Below are 25,025 nucleotides of genomic sequence, written 5' to 3' on the forward strand. Positions count from 1 at the left end.
CATACTCATCAAAATCTGTGACTCTCTCATGAGTTCTGTACATTTGCGCAACGGGTGATTCCTCTGAGCTCAGGGCAGCTCAGCAATGGCAAATGAGGGCTGTATGAGTTTGAGATTGGAACACCTTCACTTCCATAGGAACAAACAAGCCTTTGGGCAGCTATTGACTTGGTTTGTGTTGATAGCCAACCAAGACACGTGCTGTTATTCAGCCCTGTCTTCCCTACTCAGTATTTGTGTGGGGACTCAAGGTCAGGAAGTTACATTTCTCTTTTGCATTCTATTTGTATTCCCATCTTTCCATTGTTCCTACCTGTCACAATCTGTGTGTCTGAAGTCTGTCATCCAGTTGTCTCCCCAGCTTCATTGTCACTTCCAAATTTGGTAGGCATGGTTTTTATTTTATTTTGGAGCATTTACCTTTTATATCTTCATTCAAACCATAGGTAGTCAGTGCTTCATGCAGAGTAAGTACCCTTTTTTGCTTCCCATTGTTTCCTGTCTCTACAACATTTTCCTACCCATAGTTAAATAGAACCACATAAGTCTTCTATGGGTTGAGAAACTGAGCCCCTTTCTGCTTTTCCAAATTACTGACAAATGTCATTTTTTATCCTGAGAAGACAGTTTTTCTGTCATTAGGAACGTAGATGCATTTGAGATCAAAGTCTTATAGGGGAGATGGATTTGGAGGCTTGGTTATGTGTCCATTTCATATTAGTGAATATTGTAGTTTCAGTCCTCTTTGATGCTTTATTAGGCTATTAAGTAGGTCTTGAAACCTCTGATATGTTAGTGTTTTGCAGAACTGGTTTGTGGTTTTGTTGTTCAGTTTTTACCATTTTGGGGTCAGTGGAAGGAGAAAGTTTTGTATTCTTTTTTCTTACATTAGTTCCTGAGGAGTCAGAATTTGATAATTACAGGGTCCAGGTTTGTCTTGTTGGATCTTTATAGTGAGTTAGCACATTCAGTAAAGATCGTTGACTCAACAAGGGTGCAGATTGCCATGCTAAACTTTGAGAAGGAAACAAAAACCACATCAAGGAGCTTACAGTTTTGTAAAGAAAATGACATCACCACAAATTCTGGGCACTAGATTTTAAAAAGGGAGAGGTAGTGGAGGGCCTGGAAACCATGTTAGATGAAGAATGGTTAAGGAAGTAACAATATTTAGCCTGGAGAATAGAGAACTTACTTGGAGTACATGATGGCCATTTTCTATTATGGCTGATATCATCCCACCTTTTCCTGGTCTTTCAGGAAGAAACTCAGAAGCTGCCTTGGATCCTTTCTCACCCTACATCCAGTCAGATGTCAGATTTTCTCTCCTCTAGCTCCAGCATATTTCCTGATTCTTGCCTCTTCTTTCTGTCCTCAGTTGCCCCCACACTATGTCAAGCCTTTCAAGTCATTGTCTATACTAGTAGAACAGGTCTCTGTTATCTTTGTCGCTGTTTTCCCTTCTGTATTATGTTCTCAGAATAATCTTCCCCCAAACCTAGTTCTAATTGTATCACTTTCCTATTTAAACACTTAACAGTAGTTCCCAAAGCCTAGTAAGAAAAGTCCTATCTCAAACTCTTATAATCTGGCCCCCTAACCTTCCATCACTTCCCCTTCCCCTGTTCACACTCCACCTTCTCTTCAGTCTTTTTTTTTTTTTTACATCTTTATTGGAGTATAATTGCTTTACAATGGTGTGTTAGTTTCTGCTTTATAACAAAGTGAATCAGTTATACGTATACATATGTTCCCATATGTCTTCCCTCTTGCGTCTCCCTCCTTCCCACCCTCCATATCCCACCCTTCTAGGTGGTCACAAAGCACCGAGCTGATCTCCCTGTGCTATGCGGCTGCTTCCCACTAGCTATCTATTTTACGTTTGGTAGTGTATATATGTCCATGCCACTCTCGCACTTTGTCACAGCTTACCCTTCCCCCTCCCCACATCCTCAAGTCCATTCTCTAGTAGGTCTGTGTCTTTATTCCTGTCTTACCCCATTCTTCATGACATTTTTTCCCCTTAAATTCCATATATATGTGTTAGCATACGGTATTTGTTTTTCTCTTTCTGACTTACTTCACTCTGTATGACAGACTCTAGGTCTATCCACCTCATTACAAATAGCTCAGTTTCGTTTCTTTTTATGGCTGAGTAATATTCCATTGTATATATGTGCCACATCTTCTTTATCCATTCATCCGATGATGGACACTTAGGTTGCTTCCATCTCCTGGCTATTGTAAATAGAGCTGCAATGAACATTTTGGTACATGACTCTTTTTAAATTATGGTTTTCTCAGGGTATATGCCCAGTAGTGGGATTGCTGGGTCATATGGTAGTTCTATTTGTAGTTTTTTAAGGAACCTCCATACTGTTCTCCGTGGCTGTACCAATTCACATTCCCACCAGCAGTGCAAGAGGGTTCCCTTTTCTCCACACCCTCTCCAGCATTCATTGTTTCTAGATTTTTTGATGATGGCCATTCTGACTGGTGTGAGATGATATCTCATTGTAGTTTTGATTTTCATTTCTCTAATGATTAGTGATGTTGAGCATTCTTTCCTGTGTTTGTTGGCCGTCTTATTCAGTAGTCTTGGAACCTGCTCCAGGCTTTCCCAGCTCTTTGATTTTCTTTAAACTGTTCCTTCATACAGTTATGCAGAAGGGAATCCATCACGTTTTATACTGTTTTAGACACCAAAGTAGGACCAGCTAGCAAAAGAGATGGCCCTCAATCCAAGAATTTTCTCTTGAATAGTATTTTGTCTAATAATTAAGGAATACAGAGCTTCCCAACATTGGATATTTTTGAGCAGAGGCTAGGGGGCTAGCTGGTTTGGATGCTGTAAAGCAGGCCCCCCTAGGGGCTGTAGGGCCTAGACAAAAAGAGAAAGCATGGTCCTCTGCTGTCAAGAAACTTAAATCTACATGTGAGGCACCACACTTATTCTCCCCACAATAGCCATAGTGATACACATACACACATGTTCATGTCATTCCTTTACTTAAAATCTTTCAGTGACTTCTTTCTGTTACTCTTAGGATGAAAGCAGAAATCTTTACTGTAGTCCACAAGGTCATGTATAATCTGACCTCTGTCTACCTTACAAGTCTGATCTCCTGCCAGTATTCCCTTACTTCCCTGTGATCCAGATATTTTGTACTCTCGCATATGCTGTTCCTTCTGTCTGGAATGCTTTCTTTATCTACCCCTTTTCCCCGGGCTAACTCTTCATCCTTAAAGGCTCAGCTTAAATGTCACTTCCTCATGGAAACCTTTTGTTAACCTCCCATCCCCCACTCAGTAGATTGGGTCACCCTGTTCGTCTCGTAGCATTTTCTTCATAGCAGTTGTCACAATCGTAATTAAAATTGTAATTAAATAGTTGTTTTTTTCATTATTGTAATTTCTAGGAACTGATTACCATTATATCCCCATCAGCTCTCATAATGCCTGGCACACTGTAGACATTTAGTTAATATTTGAATAAATAAATGAATGAATAAAACTTCTGGGTGGTGAAGGACATAAAGGATGTTCAGTGTCAGGCAGGGAGGAAAATTTCAGGACAAGGGAATAATAGGTATGAATGAACAAATTGTGTTCAAGAGTTCCAGGCAGGTTAGATCAAAAGAGGATCTGTCTAATGAGACATGGGATAGATTGGCTGAGAGTGACAAGATGATGGTTTTAGCAGTCTTTGAAATTTTAGTTGAGATATTAAAGTTCTTTAGTTGCTGTTGAGTTATTATAGATACCTGGACAGAGGGCTACAAGTTGGCATTTTAGGAAGGCTTTTCAAATAAGAATCTTAAGCTGGATTGGAGTTTGGAGAGCCTGGGGGCAGACCACCAGCTAGAGCAATACATTAGTGGTCCAGAGAAGAGATAACACAGTGTGACCTAAATCCAGGCAAGAGATAAAAATAATCATGAGAAAAGGAAAAGGCAATGACAGTGGAAGTTAGAAAGAAAGAGGTGGATTGAGGAAGCAATTAGGAAGAACATCAGCAAAACACTGAGGAAACACTGGTTGTGTACAGGAGGAAGGGGGCTGTCATTTACTGTACCAGGGAGGTTTGGCATGAAATTACTAAGTAGGGGGAGGCAGAGTGGTGAAGTCTAGAGGTAGATATTTCTAGAGGTAGATAAAGTATCATATAGGTGGTAGGATAAGTCCTTTGAATCAGCAGCTCCACCCACAGGAGGACCTTTTCTGTGGTTATGCAGAGAGAACATTTGAGGTTCCTCTTTGTCTATTCCAGAATGCAGTCTTGGCTTTACTTTTTCATAACCAAAAGGCTTGTTAGAGTTTTTTCCCCCAAACAAAAAGATCAGTCTGTCCTTAAAGGTAAATTCTGCCTCTACTTCTTCAGGAACAGAAGAGCTGCTGGAAGCTTTAGACCAGCAGTTTATCCTCACTTCCAGTCATGAAGGTTTCAGAATACTGGGGTTCAGTTTCGTAGTGCCAATTAAATTTTTTCATGTGCATGTAATTTGACCCTGCATTTTCACTTCTAGGAATCTATGCTATCGAAATGCTCATACAAATATACAGAGCAGCATTGATTGTAATATAAAAAAATTATAAACAATTTAAATGTATGTCTGTTGGGATATGACTGAATAAATTATGGTCTGTCCAAAATATGCAATACTGTGCAGCTATTATAAAGGACGAGGTAGATCACTGTGTACTGACATGAATAGGTTTCCATTATATATCAGAGAATGAAAAAAGCATGTGAATCAATGTGAGTTGTGAGTGTATGTATATAAACGATACATACATGGAAGTAAGTCTGGAAGGATACATACTAAAAATCCTAACTGGTTACTTCTGGGTAGTGGGATGGGGAAATGATACAGGAATGTCCAAAGAAAAAAGTTAAAGATTTTTAAAAATCATGTGCTACTTTTATAATTTAAAAAAGTGTAAACTCATTAGATTTCTTTGCAGGCACATTGGACAGAGGTTTCTTTTTTTTCTTTCTTTCTTTTTTTTTTTTTTTTGCGGTATGTGGGCCTCTCACTGTTGTGGCCTCTCCCATTGCAGAGCACAGGCTCCGGACGCGCAGGCTCAACGGCCATGGCTCACGGGCCTAGCCGCTCTGCGCGGCATGTGGGATCTTCCCAGACCGGGGCATGAACCCTTGTCCCCTGCGTCGGCAGGCGGACTCTCAACCACTGCGCCACCAGGGAAGCCCTCTTTTTTCTTTTTAAACATCTTTATTGGAGTATAATTGCTTTACAATGGTGTGTTAGTTTCTGCTTTATAACAAAGTGAATCAGTTATACATATACATATGTCCCCATATCTCTTCCCTCTTGCGTCTCCCTCCCTCCCACCCTCCCTATCCCACCCCTCTAGGTGGTCACAAAGCACTGAGCTGATCTCCCTGTGCTATGTGGCTGCTTCCCACTAGCTATGTATTTTACGTTTGGTAGTGTATATATTGGACAGAGGCTTCTTTAGCACTTTCCTTTCCTGTGGAATTTGCAGTTGTATTGCCATTTTTTTTTTTTTTTTTTTTTTGGAGAGCTTTCCAACCCTCTTGTCCTAACTTCCTTTTGAGACAGGCTGCAGGATACTTACCTTATTTTTTCCCTGAACTAACAAAACAAAATAAAACAAAACTCAATTTTGTAATCAAGACCAGCAGTTTCAAATTTTATTTGGCATCAGAATTACCTTGATGCTTGTTAAAAATACAGATTCCTGGGCCCACTCAGTAGGTTCTGAGTCAGTGTATCAGGGGGTAGGGTCCCAAATCCTGATCTTTCAGAGGCACCCAAGATGGTCAGTGAGAAATCCTGTTTCGGGGAATGATGTCTGATTGTCCCCTACCCCATCCCCTTTTCTCTCTGTGATTAGTAAAGAGAATGAGGGAGCAATGACTGACTCACCATGGATATCTTTGTGGATCACAAATGGTTGGGTTCATATGAATGGGAAAAAAAGGAATATAACACAGTTTAGTAGACTTGAGATTTTAGTAATAAGTGTTGTTTCCTTAAAATAACCTGTTTGAAGTAGGCCTTTTGGATTATAGAGGCTGGTCTGGTGGGCTTCTTAGGCAAAGACTTAGGCCTAGGAGATGCCTTCCAGCAACAGCTTTGTTATGAGTGGAAGGGAAAAAGAGGGACCTTGGCAAATTGTAAGGTCTTAGAATTCAGATGCTTTTTAGGTGAAGCTTTTGTCCTTGGAAAATGAGGCCTCAATACTAAGATGAGGTACTATCTAAAGACTATTCTAAACAGCTTTTTGTTAGAATTATTTTTTTCTTTGTTATACACAAAGTTTGTTAATCAGCTGCCCACTGTGGGTTATTAACATCTCAAAAAGGTGTTTAAAAAACATATACTCCAATTGCTCCCAACAGTTAACCTTGGGAACAAAAGCAAATGGGAATACTTCTCAACTACTTTTCCAAGCCCTCAGTGAAGCTGGCAGCCATCAGTTAAATAAACCATTAGTTTTATTAGTGTGAGAACAGAAGCATCGACTTGGGCAGAGTTTTTTAATCTGCTCCTCATTTACCCAACAATCATTTATTCAGAGCCTACTTTGTGCCTACTGGACATTAGATAACTCTACAAATAAAAGGCAGAGACCGATGAGCAGCTAGAACTCCAAGGGTATCATCTGAATGGGGAAAAAGTGAATAAAACACTATTTATTAGACTTGAAAGCTTAGTAGCACAGAGAAAACAGAAAGTGGCTTCCTTAAAGCAATAGCCTTGTTCTCTTTCTATAGTCTATTTTAAGTGGGCCCTCTGGCCCAGCGTTATCATCCTTGGATTAGGAGCTTTGAGGAAATAGTGGTTTGGTGGTTGTTTTTAAATGGTTTTTTAAGAAATGTAGTTACTAAGCAACTGCCATGACCGGCTGCTAAGTTGGAGTTCAGTGGGCAAGCCAATTCCAAAGAAGAGAATATATAAACAAGTTGGGAGAGGGGGAAAATGGCTTAAGGATGATTGGGTGGTGGGTTTTTTTTCTTTTTTTTTTCTGTGTTCAGTGCATATATCTGCCTTTTACTTATCTTGCTCAAGAAGGGGTTGCTTGGTCAGAAATCTCTTTGTCTCACCCAGTCTCCTTTTAACCGGTGAGTGGGGAGGAGGGCCAGAAAGGAGCCAACTGGAGAGGGCTGGCCCGGAGGGCTGAGCCTTGGGATGGGACCCGCGCCTGGGCGGCTCTAGAGGTAGATAGCCCTGCTGCTGCGCACTTGGGCCGTCCAGGGCTGCCATGACAGATCGGTCACCACCTTCTACCTTTAGATTGGGAAGCCTCATTGATATTGATGTGTTGCCTTCTAACCCTCAGAATAGGGACGTTGTCCAGCTGCTGTCTCTCTTTTTTTCTTTCCCCAATATTTAATGGGTGAGTCAGTGACTTAACTGCTTCCTGCAGGATTTCAGGGACAGGAGTAAGTAATGAGGACAAATCACCATAACACCAGTGCGTGATGAATGAAAGAGCACATGAGTTTAACCAGTTGGCTTCATTGGTACCAGAGTGAACAAAAAGAAACTTTGTTGAGAAGAGGATATTTGTATGAGCTAGAACTCTATTCCCTCCTGTTTAGGCTTTTTACTGTTTCCCTTTATACCCAGCTGAAGGTCAGGTTGCTTTGCTGAGGGAAGGGGAGTGTCAGGTGTTAGAACAGGTGTTTTGTTTTCTGCCTGTAGAGTCATACAGACTAGATGGGGATGCTTCTTGCCAGCCCTCTGTGGTGCATGAAAATGCTTTTGTGGAATTCTTTTTTCCTGGAAATGTGTTTGTTTTTTAAAGCAGTTCCCCAACCTTCAACCCCCAGTATAAATTGTGACTTCCTTTAAAATCAGCTTGTCATAGTGAAGTATGCCTGTTTTCTACCGTTTTCATAGTCTGTGCCTTAGATTTATCCCATTTTATGTGGCAATTATAGACCTGAAAAATGTGGTGTGTGTGTGTGTGTGTGTGTGTGTGTGTGTGTTTGTGGTAAATGTGAATCATATTTAAAACGTGCTAGGAGAGTGTCACAGCAAAGTAGCCCTGTAAAAAGCCTTTTATAATAATTGTATGGATAGAGTTAATTTTCCTATGTCAGGTTTTCTTAAATCGGGTGTAAACCTGTAGTCACCTTTCCAGAATGATGAGGCTTTTTTTTTCAGACTGTTGTAATGGTGTCAGTGGGCTACAAAGTTGGGCATGGACTTATGACCCCCCTGGCTAGATGGTTTTGGGGGAGAGAGATGTCAGCAGACTTCTGGGTTTGGGAGAATTTCTATTGTAATGTTCAATTGTTACTGAAGCCAAAGACCCTGTTTGTTAAAAGGGAAATAATTCAGGAGAGCTTTGTGATCTTCTCTTCTGATTGTGAGGTTTGTTTTTACCTTTGTACTGCATTCCAACGTCCCCCCTCAAAAAAAAAGTCATCTAGAAACAGATCATCTTCTTTGCCTAACAGTGATATAATGGCCTCAGGTCCTTCCCTGCCCCACCACCCTGCATCTCAGGGCCATCTGTTCTCTGCAATCCACTTTTCGGGAAAGTCTCTTTTCCCATCTGCTCTCCTTGGGCCTTAGTGCCTGCTGTAAAGATTAATGAAGGCTGCACTGGAACCTCTTTCCAGTTGTTATTTTTTTTAAGGATCAGTGAGCTTTTTCCGTTCGATATGTCCAAATGTTACTCCTTTTTCAGGTGTATTCTTTCATTCTACTAGTCTGGGGGTGGAGAGAAATCTTTCTGTGCGTGGAGGAGGTACTCTGCTTATCAAAGCAAAGATTGACTGGGCTGGCTCTGGCTGCTTTGAAGCTAAGGGTCCTCCTGGCTGTTTGGCCGTTGGCACACAGGCTTGGTGCAACTCCTTGGGTTCATTCTTTTCTTGTCCTTTCCCTTGTCTCTCTGACAGAATACAGTCGCTTTGAATCGAAGATACATGACTTGCGAGAACAAATGATGAACAGCAGTATGAGCTCTGGGTCTGGGTCCCTGCGAACGAGTGAGAAGAGGTCCTTGTACGTCAGGTAAGTCTCACCTCTGAGCACCAGGCCTTGTGCTGCACGAGGGGAGCTCTGTGCCAACCCAGCCCTTCTTGTTTAACTAGTGGGGTAGGGAGTGTGTACTCCCAGTACTAAAACAACACTTTGCACTGTATGCTCAGGTTGTGTACTTTATGGTCAGTATCTCCTCCCTTTTGTGAGCTGGCTTCTTCCTTTTTGCTCCTGAATGACTCAGTATGGGAAATTTTCATTTTGCTCTAATTGTAAAAGACTGTTGGGTGATTGTTGCTAGTCAGCATTCAGAGAGCACTCAAATGTTCAAAGTACTTTGCTTGCAATCTGTGATTTGAGGGGAAACTTGGCATTCCCCCCTTCTACATATGCATAATAGACATCAGAATTTGTATGCGAGCATATCAGCTATCACTGTGTTCTGGTACAGGGTCTCTTTTAAGAAACCAAAGAACTGACAGGTTGCTGCTTTCTGGTTTTTTTTGTTTTTTTTTTAAATTGTGTTCCCTCACTCCCTGTGCACTGGTCTGCTGTATCTGAATCATGGGACATGGGATGGGATGGTGTATCTTCCACAGGAAGGGTGGGTGGAACGGATATATAGCATTGAGTGTATTGCTGCTGAAAGCTGTTCTGAGATACTGTCCAAGGCTGAGCTTTTGACCCTTGAGTCACATTATAATACTTTGTCAGGTCAAAGTACAAACCTCTTAGAGAGTTGGATTGCTAAATGAACACTATGGACTCCTCCTAGAATTAGGGATAGTTTCCTTCTTCCTGCTTGGGCTTCTTGGCAAAACTCCAACGGTCTGGGGCAAGTACATTGTACCTCTCCAAGGGTAAAATCCTCAGAGAAAGAGGTGGTAGGATAGGATTACTCCTCTGAGCCGCGCGTGCGTGCGTGCGTGCGTGCGTGCGTGCGTGTGTGTGTGTGTGTGTGTGTTTAATGCTTGTATCAGACTCTTGGGTTAAACTTTTTCTAGTGACCTCTGATACCAGCTGGAGGGTGGGGAGGGGAGGCTACAGTTGCTAGTTGCCTGGCAACGTGACATCTACTCTGTCCTTGGGGTTTGAGAAGACTGATAGCCAACCGATATAAATGCTAATTGCAGTTTTTCTCTCGGTGCTTGATTTTTTTTTCCTCAGTAGCTAGTTCCTGACCCTCCTGCAGGGAGAAGAGCCAAGGGAGCCCAGATTTGACCCTCAAGCCCACTAGAACCCTTCGTGGTTCTTTTCTAAAATGAACCCTCAGTTCAACTCCCTCTGTGTTGAGAGCAGCTTTCTTCACATTGGTTGTGAAGAGAGGAGAGCGGGAGGAAGGCTGGACTAGTCACTGGTGATCTTTTCAGTCTCCTGTTTTCTGTCCCTAATCCCTTGCTCTGGATCTGCAGCCTAGACACTGGGGTGCCGATGGGGGGACTCAGAAATATGCTGTCGCCTCCCGCAAAAGGGTAATAGTTATGTGACTTGGTCAGGATTGTTCCATTCCCGTGCTTCCAGCCCCCGCAGATGTGGCACTCCAGTGTGTGTGGGAAGCTGATCTTTAGGCAAGACAGTTTCTTTGGAGAGCTTTATTTCTAAATTTCCCCTCTCCGCCTATCCTGTGCTAGAGCTCTCCCTGCCTGGGCAGGGGGAGTGGGGCATCAGCTCTCAACCTGGAAGACCTGGAACACCCTTGTCTGGTCCTGGCAAGGGACGCATTCCGTCTGACTCTGGGGAGGAGGGTGGAGACTGCACTCTGTTTCTAGTGAATCAGTTTATACAGTTTATATCATCTGCCCTTAACCTTATGTAGATAACATCTGTATCCTCACAGGAAAGTAAATATGGTTTAGAATAGTGAACATTTGTAATCACTAGAGTTCATCAAGGGAAATAATATTTTATGGCTAGATTAGCGAGCTGAGGTATTTCGCTAAGCTAACCCTCTACCAAAGCCTGAAGCCTGGCTCGCTCTATTGCTTTTTGTGCCTGTTTCTGGCCTTTTTTTTACTCTACAGTAGCTTCCTTTTGTTCAGCATTTAAGTATATTCAAGGTTCTTCCATTCTTAAAAAGGAAAGAAAAAAAATTCCTTTGATTACCAATAGTCCCTTAAACTATTGTCTTGTTTCTCTTCTTCTTCTCACCACATTTGCCACATTATGTGCCAGGAAACACTAGCTCCTCAAGATGTTAAGTATTGTGTGAAAAATCAGTGGTTCAGTAAGTTGGGCAAATGCAGGATTAAACAGAGGAAAATAGGGTTCTTTACTGTGATCAATCTCCAGGAGGGACTGTACTAGGCAGTGTTTCCCCCAAAGATAGGAGCATGGGAGCCTTATTTGGAGAAATTGGTCTTAGCATCCAGGCTGGGAAATATTGCAGTTGTCTGTACTTGCTGCTGCTATTTCTTCAAATTGCTTCCCTTTCAGTAGGAAAGGAAGTGTGCATCTGCTTGTCAGCATGGTAGTATGGTTCCAAGCAACTCTGGAAGGCTCCAGAAGCCCAACTCTGTCAGTAGTGACTGGTTCGCTGATTCTCTGCCATTGGTCTGACCTCTTCACATTTGTTTACATGAATTACCGGCTTCCTTCTGTAAAGGCTCTCTTTCTACCTTGCTGACCATTCCTCAGTACGTTTCATTAGCTCTGCCCCATAAATGGCAATGTCATTTATGTTCACAGCTTCAAATCATGTTGTGTAAATGACAACTCTGATCTCTTGACTGAACTCCAGACCCCCATATCAACCACTTGTTGCACACGTGACTGGAACTGCCCTCCCAGTGCCTCAAACAAGCAGGATAAGTGTTCCAAATGGACCCCCACACCTCCTCCTCCTCCTCCTTACTTTCCTTATCTAAACTAATTGTGTCACCCTATCATGTGGAAAAGGGATTAGATTTGTTCTGTCACCCAAGGCAGATCTCAACTCAACATAAGGAAGAAAGAGCTCATGATTAAAACTGTCTGAAAGTGGAATGAACTGTTTCTGGAGATAGTAAATTTGATTCTTTGTCACTGGAGGTGTTACCGACGAGGCTGGGCAGCCATTTGTCTGAGTGTTGCAGAGCGGGTTGAGGCTAAAGATCTGCTCAGAGGCTTTTAGTAGTTCCAGTGTCTTCAGGATGAAGGGGAACAAACAAACATTTTAAACAAACATTTAGGGGAACAAACATTTAAACATTCTCTTTAAATTGCTTTTAAAATCCTTTTAATAATGCTACGAAGTAGGCATTATTATTCTTATTTTTCAGGTGAGAAAACTGAGATTCCAGTTAGACAGCTAAGAAGTTCCAAAACTGGAATTTGAACCTGGTTCTGACTAGAGTGTGGCTCTCTCATCATTTCCCAAACTTGCTGATAGGAATCAGCTGGCATGCTAGTAAAAGTACAGATTCCCAGGCTCCTCTTCTATCGATTTACATTCACCAGGTTTGGGGAAATGTATGTTTTTAACAAGCAGTCATAATGCTTTGGAATGACCACTTGTTTGTCACAATAGACATTTATTTCATTTTCACTCGAACAACTGAACATTACACTTACTTTAGCTCCTGCCACGTGGAAAGCAGTAAAGCACGGGCCTGAGAACTTGTGTGTGGTTGTGGCAGTAGATTCAAGGAAGCGGTAGACGTGGTTCCCGCCCTCCAGCAGCTTGGCATCCACACAGAGGATAGTGCGCAGCAGGTGGTTAAAGTGAAGGAACCCTTTACAGTGGGATTTCACCTCTAATTCTGTTTGCTGTTGTTTCCCCTTCTGACATGCTCCTCCTCCCTTCCCTGCTCCTGAATCTCTATCCTCCTCTGGTGTGCATGGGGTTGCAAAGCTGTTTTGAAGCAAATAACACCCTCTTGCAGCTGCACCGAGGCTGTAGCAGGTGAAGCCTTAGGAAGCTGCAGCCGCACTAACCACAGGGGAGATGGGATTTGTGGAGCGGGGAGCAGGAGGAAGAAGGAAAGATAACAGTGTTTGGAAAATGAAACTTGGTTTTAAAGTCACTAGTGACTTAATGGAAAGGCCTTCCCCACCCTTCACCATACCATAGAAACATCTCGTAAATAGTATAGGCAGGGTGAACAGAGCCCCTCTTTCTGCCCAGTCTAGGGCCTTTGCTCTGCTGGTTAATTTGCCTTCCACACTAGAAAAGTCCACAAAGTATGCCTCTCTTGAGCCTTTTGCTCAGGGTCAGGGTGATTAGATGTTTAACTCAGGCCATTCTGATGTGAAGGTAGTAAAAAGACACAGGGTAGGTTAGAGTTCCAGAGACCACCAAGTTCTACACTTGTATTTAGTTTATTTATTTATTTCATGAATGAACAAAAGACCTTATCCTCCAAAGCTTGCCAAGAGGCTTGATAGTACATTTGTAGAAATAGCTTTTGAAAGTCTGTTCCGGCTAGCCTGGCTACATTCTTTGCAGTCACAGGGCAGCATCAGGCATTTGGGGAGTCCTGGCCTTCTGGCTGGCCATCTGCCATCCCAGTCTTCTTCCCACTCTAGGAAGGAAATCATGCCCCATCTGTAGTCACGATTCAAGAAACAATGTCAAAAAAAATGTCAGAAATATTGGCTTGGTCATCAAAGAAGGCTGGAAGGTGCTCCTCCTTCTTAACAAGCAGACATTAATTGTACACTGCTCTGTGCTTAGCCCAGGGTGGTGCTCGGGGGAGCCCAACTTTGTCTTGCTCATTAGTGAGTTTCAGTAGTGGATTAAGATGCCAATGAGGTAATGTTGGCAGGCTTCACTATCTGACAGAATCTGGGAGTGATGATAATCCGCATCTTAAAAAGCAACCACAATTTATGTAGTGTTCGCGGCTACCAGAGGGTGGGACAGTTTCCTGTATCAGTGATTCTGGAACTGCCTGTTGCTAGATCATATACAGACACCAGTCCTGGATTTGTAATCCCCTCAGCTGATCCAACAGGTGCTGTGAACCCCGAATATTCACACATTGTGGGTCTGTGAATGCCCCTCTAACTTCATAATTGCTCTCTAAGGCCTGAGACTCTGAGGTAAACTAAGGAGAAGAGTGCCCTCCCCTGTTCTCCATGTTCCCTTCTTCAAGGTGTGCAAGGGACTCCTGACTTGCTGCCAGCTGCACTTGCTCCTCCTGTGATGACTCACCTTGTGTCTATCTGAGTACTCAAGTTTGGACTTTTGAGTTGCTCTTCAGGAGCTGCTAGAAATTTTAACTCTCGCACTAAGGTCAAGGGCCGATGAATGACTGCTGCTTTACAGCTCTCTGTGCATCCTTTAGATGGACCAGGCAAGGGAGGGGCTGCTGAATTTTTAAGTAATATGTGCCCTTTATCTGGTACTTTCTGTCTCAGGCAGCTTGGGCTGCTGTAACAAAATACTGTAGGCTGAGTGGCTTGAACAGTAGACATTTATTCCTCACAGTTCTGGAGGCTGGGAAGTCCAAGCTCTAGGTGCTGGCAAATTCAGGTTATGGTGAGCCCCCTCCCCCCTTCCTGGCTTGTAGATGACCACCTTCTTGCTGTGTCCTCATGTGGCCTTTCCTGGGTGTGTTCTGAGGAGAGACAGGTCTCTTTGTCTCTTCCTCTTCTCATAAAGGACTAATGTTAGGATGAGGGCCCCTCCCTCATGACCTAATCTAAACCTAATTGCCTCCCAAAGGCCCCACCTCCAATTACCATTACACTGGGGGTCAGGGCTTCAACAAATGAACTTGGGAGGGGGGAACCCAAACATTCAGCCCATAACACTGACCAAAGGAAGAAATCAATGTCTCCCAACTGGTATGGGAGGGATATACAGTGGAAGAACACTGCAGGATAGTAACTGGGAGGGTGTTCTGTGCTCCCTGCCCCAGCTTGGTCTCATCCACCATTCACGAGCCTCATACGTGGTCTCAGTCCTCAAAGGGCTTTCCCCAAAGGGATATAATATGAAAGATTAGAAAACTGCAAGAGTTAAATAGCACTAAACAGAAAATATAAAGAAAGATCACTGCTAAGTACGTAGTATGAATTTGGAAGAAGGAAATTTGGAGTGGGCAGGGTCACAGAGAAGGGTGGGACTTGGGCTGGGCCTCAGAGGAGCTGCTGATGGCGCAAGGGGACAGGCCGAGCCTCCCAGGCCAGACAGATGGCTGGGTCCACAGGCAAAGAGGTGGGCACACTACTAGGTGAGCACATGGAAGCAGCTACTTGCCTTTGAGGCTGTAGTGCTGAAGTGCTGTTGTTTACTTTGCTTTGAAAAACCTGCCTGACCAGTTTCCTCGGTATTTGCCATTTTCTTTGCATTCCTGTTCACTAAGACACCAGGGTGTCTGGGCCAGATGCATATGATTTCTCTGAATCTTTCAGACCCTAAACTTTAAAATTTAGGATCTGAACTGCAGAGACTTTAGGCCTGGTAATCTGTTTACTTTGAACTGATTATATTCCTGCTTTCCCACTTGGCAGTGAGGTCCCAGCTGAAAGGAAGATTAGGCAAAGTCCTCTGGAGCGGGTGCATCATCCCTGTGGGCAGCTCTTAGGGGATACTATTTGAAAGGTCACCACTTAAACAACATATCTTTCAAGACCTTTGACAACGCTTTCTCCTTAAGAAAGACAGGCAGCGGCATTTAAAGCTGCCGCGCTGAAACTTAGCTTGGGAACTCCAACCCGCAGACCCTGGGAAGTGAGGCACCTGCTTTTTGTGCTGCTGTGACTTGGCTCTGGAAGGTGGCTTCATCGCCCACTTTCTGTTTTTACGTGCCACATTTTACCTGGGACATGCTCTTTACCCCGCTCTCAGGATAAATCAGTATTTTCTGGCCTGGCCATGATGTTTGAGATGTGGGAAAACCCAAGATCTGGCTCTCCTTTGCTTCACAGAGGTACATGGCCATAACCAAGGAGAACATATTCAGGGTTGAAGTCAATAATCTTTTATGTAGACCACTCACTGTGATCTTAGGCTGTGGATGGTAATATTTCCATAAGCTTTGTTCTTTCCCGACAGTGTTTCCTTCTGACCTGACCAGTCCTTAACTTGGAGGCCCCCATGAGATTCTTTATATTTACACCCAGGAAGGATAAGGAGTTTCTGAGGCTTCTAGTCTCCCAACACACCATCTTGTCAATAAGCTCACACACATGAGATGGGACCAAGGTGACAGAGTAGTTAATTATGGTCTTTCTTTAGGTGTCCGGAGAAAATAGGTGTTGCTTTTTTTTCTGCTCACTCTTGGTTTGAGTCAGAGGTTGAAAAGGTTGGTTGCTGTGTCATCTGGGCCCTGCATGTGTAGGATTTTGGCTCCAGGACAGTTGTTCAGTCTGATTTAAAAGGAGCGATATGTTACTGCCTTGACTTTCCTTAGTGCTTGCCCTAAGGATAAAAAGGGGTGGGCAGGAGGATATATTCATGTTGTGGAGAAAGGTGTTCTTTGATCCTCTTACCAAGCCTGACCAGAGGCATTTGTAGCAAGGTGCCAACCCCTGTCACTTCCTTAGGCTTCTAGGCTGTTCCTAAGAGAGACTGTTATTGCTAGAAGGCCACAGTTTAGCATGCCTCTTGAAGATCTTAGGTAGGTAGTCAGTATTTTTTCAAAATTTATTAAGGTCTAATTTGCATAGTTTTTCCTATTACATGTCATTTGAAAGGTGGTTTGACTTTACTACTCAGGCCTGTTCTCTTTTACTGGATTACTTCCCACGTGAAAGTTTAGCCTGGTAATGATTTTTTTAAAAAATTTATTTGGTTGCACCAGGTCTTAGTTGCAGCACGTGGGCTCCTTAGTTGCGGCTCATGGGCTCCTTAGTTGCGGCACATGGGCTTCTTAGTCATGGCACGGGAACTCTTAGTTGCAGCATGCGTGTGGGATCTAGTTCCCTGACCAGGGATCAAACCGGGCCCCCTGCATTGGGAGCGTGGAGTCTTAACCACTGCGCCACCAGCCTGGTAATGATTAAAAAAAAAAAAAAGCGAGGCAATGAAGTCGGTCACACAAGGCCTCCTAAATGAATGCCAGACTCCTTAGCTGGACTCCAGGCTGTCCACAGGCAGGACCTGGCCAACCGCTCTCCCGAGTGCCCTGCGGTGAGGCCAAACGTGGGTGCTGCTGACCCCAGTACACACCCTGGGCTGCTTGCCTCCTAGCTTCTGCTCATGCTGTTCCTTCTAGCCGGAAGGGCCTCTCTCCCCATCTCTGTCTTTGAAATCTGAACCGTCATCGAGGCCCAGTTCAAAGTTAACACCTCCCCATAGATTCCCCAAGCTCGCTATGACCTATGCGCCCTCTGAAGGCTTTTAGGCCTTGGTTTGTCCTGCCCTTGTGCCTCTCTCTATGACACACTCTGTCAGATAGCACACTCCACGAGGCCAAGACTCATTTTGCTTCTGTGTCTCCCTTCTGTCAAACACAGTGCCCCAAAGTAGACTCAGTGAGTATGTAAATAATGGAAGAAAGATATTTTCCAGACATAGCCAAGTGGACAGTTAGCTTTTTTTTTTTTTCTTTTTTAAAAATGTGACTGTGACTTAGACCTCACAAAATTTTTCTGAGATTTAAGAGCCCTGGTCTGAGAGTTAACCATCATACAACTCTAAGATGAGGCCCTGTGGATCTCTGGGACTGGTTTTCATTGTCTATGAGGCACTTTTCAAGCTCTTAGTCAGACAAAATTTCAGCAGGAAGAGATTTGGAAAACAAATCATGATCATGACAATGGAAGGACTGTTGAAGGAATTAGGAATGTTTAGCCTGGTAGAGAAGACCTAGGAAGGACTCAGACTCATTAAATGTTTGCACTGGAAAGAAATTTAGAGAATATCAAAGGAATTTCCTTTATTAGATAGGAAGTGGGGTGAAATGACCCTTGAGGTTTCAGTGTTCTGCAGAGCTCTTCTCATTTGCTGTTCCGGTTGATAGAAAAGGAAATTCTTGTCGATTCACCTTTTATGCTCTCAACTGAGAATGATACTGTAGTTCAGAATTTCAGATTCAAATTTGAGGCTGCTATGTTTTTAACAAAATCATGGTTTAAAAAAGGCGTTGTCCATTCTGTTGTTCACTATTGCTCATTCACAAATTCATCAGATAGAATGTAGGTGAACTTAGGTACTACATTTTATTGGGAAATTGCCTTTTTTACCTTTTTTGCCAGGGAACTTAGAGCCAAACAGGTTCCTCATCTGAAGTAAATGACTCAAGTCAGGTGCCTGGTTTATTGACTCCCCCAGCCCTTTTTATTTTCTTTTTTTAAAGTGCCTAGAAGAGTGGTGTCTGTTCATATTAGATGCTGATAAATATTTGCTTAATTAATGAATATCCTTAAGAATAGACTATTGTATCATCATTTAAAATATTAGTTTTGAAGAGTAGTCAATGATATGGGAAATATTAATGATACAATTTCAAGTGACAAGTAAGGTTGCAAAATTGTGTATACACACCATGTTTGTAACTTAGAGAAATATGTATTTTTTGATTTGTGTGTTTATTATGCAATATTATACAATACCACAACAGTATGAAGAGTTACTTCTAAGTTACATTAAATGTGATTTTTCTATTTTTAGGCTTTATATTTTTCAAACATTCTATAATGAGCTTATATTATTTTAATTTAATTTTTAATGAAATTAATGCATATGGATAGTTTAAAATGTCAAATATTACAATAGCATATGCAAAAAATTTAATCCCTTGCCTATTCACCCCCTTTCTTGCTACACAAAGGTAACTGCTTTCAAATATTTTAACTGTAACAAAAAGTAATAGTAAATCTAAATAGCCTATGTGTTAAATAAGGGAGTTACAAAATAATAGGGATGTAGAAATATAGTCAAATGAAAAATCAGGCATTTATTTCCACCGGGGAAAAAAAACAATAGAGGACTTCCCTGGTGGTGCAGTGGTTAAGAATCCGCCTGCCAATGCAGGGAACACGGGTTCAAGCTCTGGTCTGGGAAGATCCCACATAACTGCGGCGCAACTAAGCCCGTGCGCCACAGCTACTGAGCCTGCGCTCTAGAGCCTGTGAGCCACAACTACTGAGCCCGTGTGCCACGGCTACTGAAGCCCGCGCGCCTAGAGCTCCTGCTCCGCAACAAGAGAAGCCGCCGCAATGAGGAGCCCACATACCACCACAAAGGGTAGCCCCCCTCTCGCGGCAACTAGAGAAAGCCCATGCGCGGCAACGAAGACCCAACGCAGCCAAAAAATAAATAAACAAATAAATTTGTTTAAAAAAAACAACAATAGAAAAAGTTTATAGGAAAGGAGGGGTAGTCATCTATGAACACCACTTACATAGTGATGTAAAATTAAATATTGTTTAACCAAAAAAATGTGATGTAACTAAATTGGGAGGGCAGGGGAAAAAGAATGGGTGAGTGCTATAGAAGACTGATACATAATGTCTAAAATGTAAAAAACAAAGCAAGAAGAAGCAGTTGTTTAGAAATATGTTAGAAAAGAAAAAGAAACAGCTAAAATATTTGAGAGCAGTTCCTTTTTAAATTGAGTTACATTTTTTGCAAGTCGTAAAAGGAACACATGCCTGTGGTTTAAAAACAAACCAAACAGTTCCATTCCTGACAGGCAGTGGGAACTGCTGGCATTCTTGTTGCCTTGGATCTGTGCTTATTTTGTTTTTACTTAGCTAGTATTATGTGTTTTAATATTGTAAAGTATCCAAAATTCATCTTGGAAGCAAACTGACCTATTAGTTTTATTTAAATCTCAGATGTTTAATCAATTACCAATAATTGGATTCCTCATCCAGAAAATGTTTACATCAACTTTACTGTATGTACTCCAGCTTCTTACTGCTGTTGCCAAAGGTCAATATGGTTCTGTGAGGTGCTAAAATATATATTGGATTGTCCCTTTTATGTTTTAAACTTGTAACCAGTAAACTCTCCCTTCTAATCTTCTACAACCTCATCCTGATCTCTCCTAACTCATTTCAACATCTTCTTCCTTCTCTCCCCAAACTAATTTGTGCAGAATCCAAGCTCTGTTCTTTTCCTTAATGTATTTGTTTTAATCTTTGAAGCCCATAATGACATTTAGTGTTTCTCATTGTCACTTAGATAAGGTCTTCACCATGCACGTGTTCGTAGGAAGCTCTGACAGAACAGCTTCCTTGCTTTAGGACACTCAGTTTCGAATGCAGTGCAAACGTGTTCAGATTTGATTCTATCACACAAAGCCCAGAAAGGACCTTGGGGATGGAGGGCCTCCTTAATCTGCTGACCTCAGCCTCTCTCCTTATTGCTTTGAGTGTGTAAATTGAGGGAGATAAAGGGCTTTTTGTCAGAATTTGGGTATTTTCATTTTCAAATACTCTGACAGTGACTTCCTAAGGATTCCATTTTAAGAAGTTTAAGATGTAGATGGGTGTTTCACGCTCCACAGTTTTATGGCCTTCTGCATTTCATTTGGGCCGGCCTGCACATGGGAAAATAGTATGTTTTACTTTGCAGCTTCCCTCTGAGCCACAGACCACTGTATTGCAGGTAGAAGTCTAAGTCTTGGAACTAGTTCTGGGAAATCTGCTGGGCTGTATGTGCAAAGGTGTTAGCAAAGAATATGAAGAAGACAGAGCTTAGATTGCAAGTAGAAAAATACAGACTTCTCACTGAAATCACCCATTTGTGGTGACTGCATATGAGGAGAGATCCAGTGGATGAGAAAAGTAGACACTTTCATGTAGATGTGTTTGTTCCCTGAGCAGGGGAGCTCTGCTGTCAAGTACCAGCTTCACCAGAGCCGAAGTCAGTGGTGTATCCTGAAGGATTGAGCTTGTAGCTTTGGTTTAAATGTTCCTTCAAATCCACCCCCTTTCCCTGCTATCTCATCATATATGAGGTCAGATTAATGTTCCTAAGTCTCTTTTGATGTGTCACTTCCTTAATCCCAAATCTTCAGGGGTCACTAGATCAGGTCTATTCAAGACCTTCCAAAATTGGCGCCAGACCTTTATTTCCAGCCTCATTTTCCATGACTCTCAGCTGCAACCAAGCTGGTCTCCTCCGTTTTTTCAAGCCTAGATGGAATAGCTCTCTCCCCACCTTCTCCTACCCTCCCCTTTAATCTTTACTCTGCATGTCTTATCAGAGGACCTGGCTTCTGTCCCAGTTAGTTTGGTGTGTGACCTCAGTCAAATTATTCTTCCTCCTTGAGCCTCCGTTTTCCCGTATATGAGAGGGAGAGACTGAACTGGGAGACTTCTTTAGAGGGGCCCCTTCAACTTTATCCTTGTGCGGGTCAACATCAGCCTTAGCCTTTTCTTTTGCTGCCCCAGGATGCACGGCCCTTTTCTCTTTTGTATTTCTACAGCATTTACCATTCATTGTTTGGGATTGTAGTTAACATTTTTGTGTCCTATCTTCAACTACTTTTTAAAGATTTGTTGTAAACTGAAACAGCCCATTGGCAGAGCTAACTTGTTTCCCTAGGATGTGGCTGAGGGAGAAGACTAGCGAGGGTGTTCTGCTTTGGACTCACACTTCATGTCCAGAAGCTGGGAGGAGATGGGACTCGTGAAAGATTTTTTTCCCTCACGCCCCTTGTTGGGAGAATGGGATATTTACAATGGCAAGACTGAAAGAAGGTTGCAGTCTCCCACAGAATTCCTTCTGGTCTGCTGTAAGGCTGCTGGGTGTGTGCTGACTCTTTGGGTTGACCTTCCTCTGCCATCCTTCCACCTACTTAGGGTTGAGATGACCATTTCATCTTTCACTGTTTGTTTCCAGGGCCTTGTTTGATTATGACCGGACTCGGGACAGCTGCCTGCCGAGCCAAGGCCTCAGCTTCTCCTATGGTGACATTCTACATGTCATTAACGCCTCTGATGATGAGTGGTGGCAGGCGAGACTGGTGACCCCCCATGGAGAAAGTGAGCAAATTGGTGTGATCCCCAGTAAGAAGAGGTGAGTCGTCATGATCATGAGAGAGGTTTTCCTTACCCTGTTCCTGGTATTGATTTCTTTTTTACCTATTATACTATAAGTCGCTTGAGAGCAGTGGATGTGCTTTATTACTCCTTTTTGGTAGAGAGCTGGTGCTCAGGACATGGTTACGATTCAGTGAGTCAAAGATAGCTGCTGTGCCCACTGCAACCCACTGCTGAGACCATGCACTGGCAGTAACAGGACTTCTTTCTGACTCCAAAACAGGGTGGAAAAGAAAGAAAGGGCTCGATTGAAAACCGTGAAGTTTCATGCCAGGACGGGGATGATTGAGTCTAACAGGGTAAGTGGGGATCCCCAAGGAAGTCAGCCATATGTGAAGAGGCATAAGAAGCTTGAAGTCTGTCTGGTGGATAAGAGAACTGGCGAGCACAAAGGAATCTCTCTTTTTCAGGGCGCTGGCTCTGTCCTATCAGAATACTGACTGCTTTTCACAAAGCAGAGAGAGCGGGCACCCAACCTCTACAGCCAGTGTATACTCCTCCCCCCTGGGTAACTGGCTCTTGAAGATGTGTTGGAGTTGGACTGTTTGGAAGGCTGACTTTCTTGGGGCACATGAAACCACTTGTGGGTGTCTCCCTGGCTGTAGACCCTTTCGGAGCTGTGGGGACCCTGAACAGAGCCTGGCCTCGTCCTCCAGCCGGCAAGGCCAGCCCCAGAGCTCCGACCGCCCTTCAGACCGAACGAGGCATGAGGGCTCTCTCCATTCACCCCTTTTCTTCTGTGAGCTTCACAGGCCAAAGAACTTCCGGAGCGGTAGAGGGAAGAGAGACACGGGGTAGATGACTGTGTGTGTATCAGTGGCGCCTTAGGGCATGTGTCCAGGAGGCTACAGTGACCTTTACCCTTTAGGAAGTACCAGTGAGTGCTGTGAGTCTGGATTAGGTAGAAACCTCTAACATCCCTACAACATTTTCCTGTAAACATAATTTTCCTCTTACATCAACTTTCATTTAATCTCATAGACTCCATTTGTGAGAGATGGTCTTTTGTTTAGCTCACCATTGTCTCCATTTTCGTTTTTCTTGCTTTAAAATCCATTGTTCTGTTTTTTTTTTTTCCTTCTGTCCTTCCCCTCCATGTTCATGTTCTTTCACAGTCGATCAAAACGAAACGTAAAAAGAGTTTCCGCCTCTCTCGAAAGTTTCCATTTTACAAGAGCAAAGAAAACATGGCCCAGGAGAGCAGCGTACAGGAACGTAAGTAGCAGCAGGGAACAGAGAGCAGGCCACCCACAGCCCCGCCCTCTCTTCCTCATTTGCACCGAAGACTGGGAAAGTGTGTGTTGGTATGGGTGTGGGTGTGTTTGTGTCCGTGTGTGTCGGTCCCCCCGTCTATCCGCCATGTGTGCATGCGTGCGAGTGAGTGTGTGTGTGTGTGTGTGTACCTGCTTATTTGCAGAGTCAGGGTAGAAATTGATCTGCACAGGGAGACACTGGGTCTATTTTGTCCAGCTCCTCGCTCTGAAAGAATGTTGGAGGCTCTGAGGTAGAACTGGTTCCAGGGCTTGCCCACCAGAAAGTCGCTGGCACTGGCATTGGGAGTGCCTGGCTGAGCTCTGCTGTGGTGGTGACGAGCAATTATCAGCTACAGTGTCAAGTTCAGAAAAATGGTTTTTCAAGAAAACCAAGTCTAGGGACTCAGTGTTGCTCTCCTGGCTTCTCCCTCTTGTGTTTTCTTTCCCTTATCTTCACTCATCTATGTCAAGAGAAGAGCCTTTTCTTCCCTGGACACCTGGAGTCGGGGCCTACTTCTTGAATTACATGCACGTGCATATGCGTGTAATGCATAGGGATGTTCACACAGCTCTAACAGACTCACTGTCTTCCCAGAGTGTTACAGAGCCAGCTTTCCAAATAAAATCCTTCTTGCTGAAAGGAATTGACACCAAACGGGGTTTACTAAACATTGTCCAAATAAAGGTTTATTGAGCAACACAAAGCTGGTTTGATAGAAAAGGCCATAAAGCTGGGCTAAATGAACTTGCCATCCTGAGAAATATTCTCTTTCTACCATGTGCCTCAGCAATTAACTGCTCTCACCCTAACCTTAAATACCAGGTCAGGCTGCTAAAGTATTTCTCACATGGCTCATGGTGAATTGTAAACCTCTCTTCTTCTGCCTCGCAAGGAGGGGTCTCGGGGTCCTGAGCTGTTGGGACAGCAGGAGACTGACTAGTTCCGATAGGGAATGTCCTTTTTCTAGGCCAGCATGTTTCATGGTCATGGGATACATAGGTCATCAGTGTCTGGGGTGGCAGCTAGTACATCACAAGGGTGCCCTCATCCAGATGCAGGTTAGGGCTCACACTTCTGGGTAGCTCAATAAGAAGCACTAGGTGCAGTAGGAGGCGGTCTGAGACAGAGGCCTGAGGCGAGGTCACCATGGTTCGTTCACCAGACAAGTTCCAGAACTTCCGTGCTGAGCCCAGCCTGGGGAGGCTTTGCTGTTGGGTGGCCCAGCTGAACGGGGGAGGGGATTGGCTGCTGGATAAGAGTTGAAACTGCCTAGTGCTTATTCTCCAGAAGCTGAGCTCATCCCCTGTGGTCTGCACAACTCAGGTCAGCTTGGAAGCCCACACCTCAGACTGCATGAAGCTTTCCCTGAAGGGTTTGCACAGAGTGAGTCAGTATTGGACGAAAGCTCCTTGATGATAATTCTGCCGGCCTGTCTGCCACACGTAGATGTTTGATTTTTCATTCACCCTCAGAGGGAAATGGTGATTTCAGGGGCAAAGCAGAGATGGCTGTGTAACTACACATTTAGTCAAAGCAGGTGCTCCAAGCCTTGGTAAGTCACCTGTCTGTCCTGTCGGCCTGTAGGCTATATATAGACCACCTCAAAAAGGTCATCCACTCCAGGGCCTTTTGGCAGCAAATTGGGCAGCATGAAGTCCAGGTATCATATATGACCTGGGATGTTCTTTCTGTAGCAAAGTTCTTAACCTGGCTATGTTTATAGGTCTTCATAGTATTTCATACTTCTGTCACTTATGCTCACCTGGCTCTGTATTCTTCCTTCCCCTTGTCTTTTTTCTCTATTTTCTGTCTTCTCCCCAATTCTTTCCCTCCCTCCCTCCCTCCCTCCCTCCCTCCTTCCCTCCTTCC

General features: G+C 43.5%; 1 protein-coding gene across 5 annotated transcripts in view; it reads left to right on the forward strand.

Annotated features, from left to right (window-relative positions):
- DLG3 (discs large MAGUK scaffold protein 3) overlaps nt 1-25,025 on the forward strand; it is a gene marked incomplete at its 5' end in the record, with an annotated part of 65,554 nt that overhangs the window by 31,224 nt on the left and 9,305 nt on the right. For all 5 annotated transcript variants that reach the window (XM_082610046.1, XM_082610048.1, XM_082610047.1 and 2 more), the window contains 4 exons: nt 8,900-9,014; nt 21,703-21,879; nt 22,126-22,201; nt 23,018-23,117. In XM_082610046.1, the coding sequence (XP_082466172.1) occupies nt 8,900-9,014; nt 21,703-21,879; nt 22,126-22,201; nt 23,018-23,117 (468 nt within the window). The remainder of the gene's footprint in view (nt 1-8,899; nt 9,015-21,702; nt 21,880-22,125; nt 22,202-23,017; nt 23,118-25,025) is intronic.

The sequence above is a fragment of the Mesoplodon mirus genome (genome assembly GCF_964341445.2).
Source record: "Mesoplodon mirus genome assembly, chromosome: X".
NCBI lineage: Eukaryota > Metazoa > Chordata > Mammalia > Artiodactyla > Ziphiidae > Mesoplodon > Mesoplodon mirus.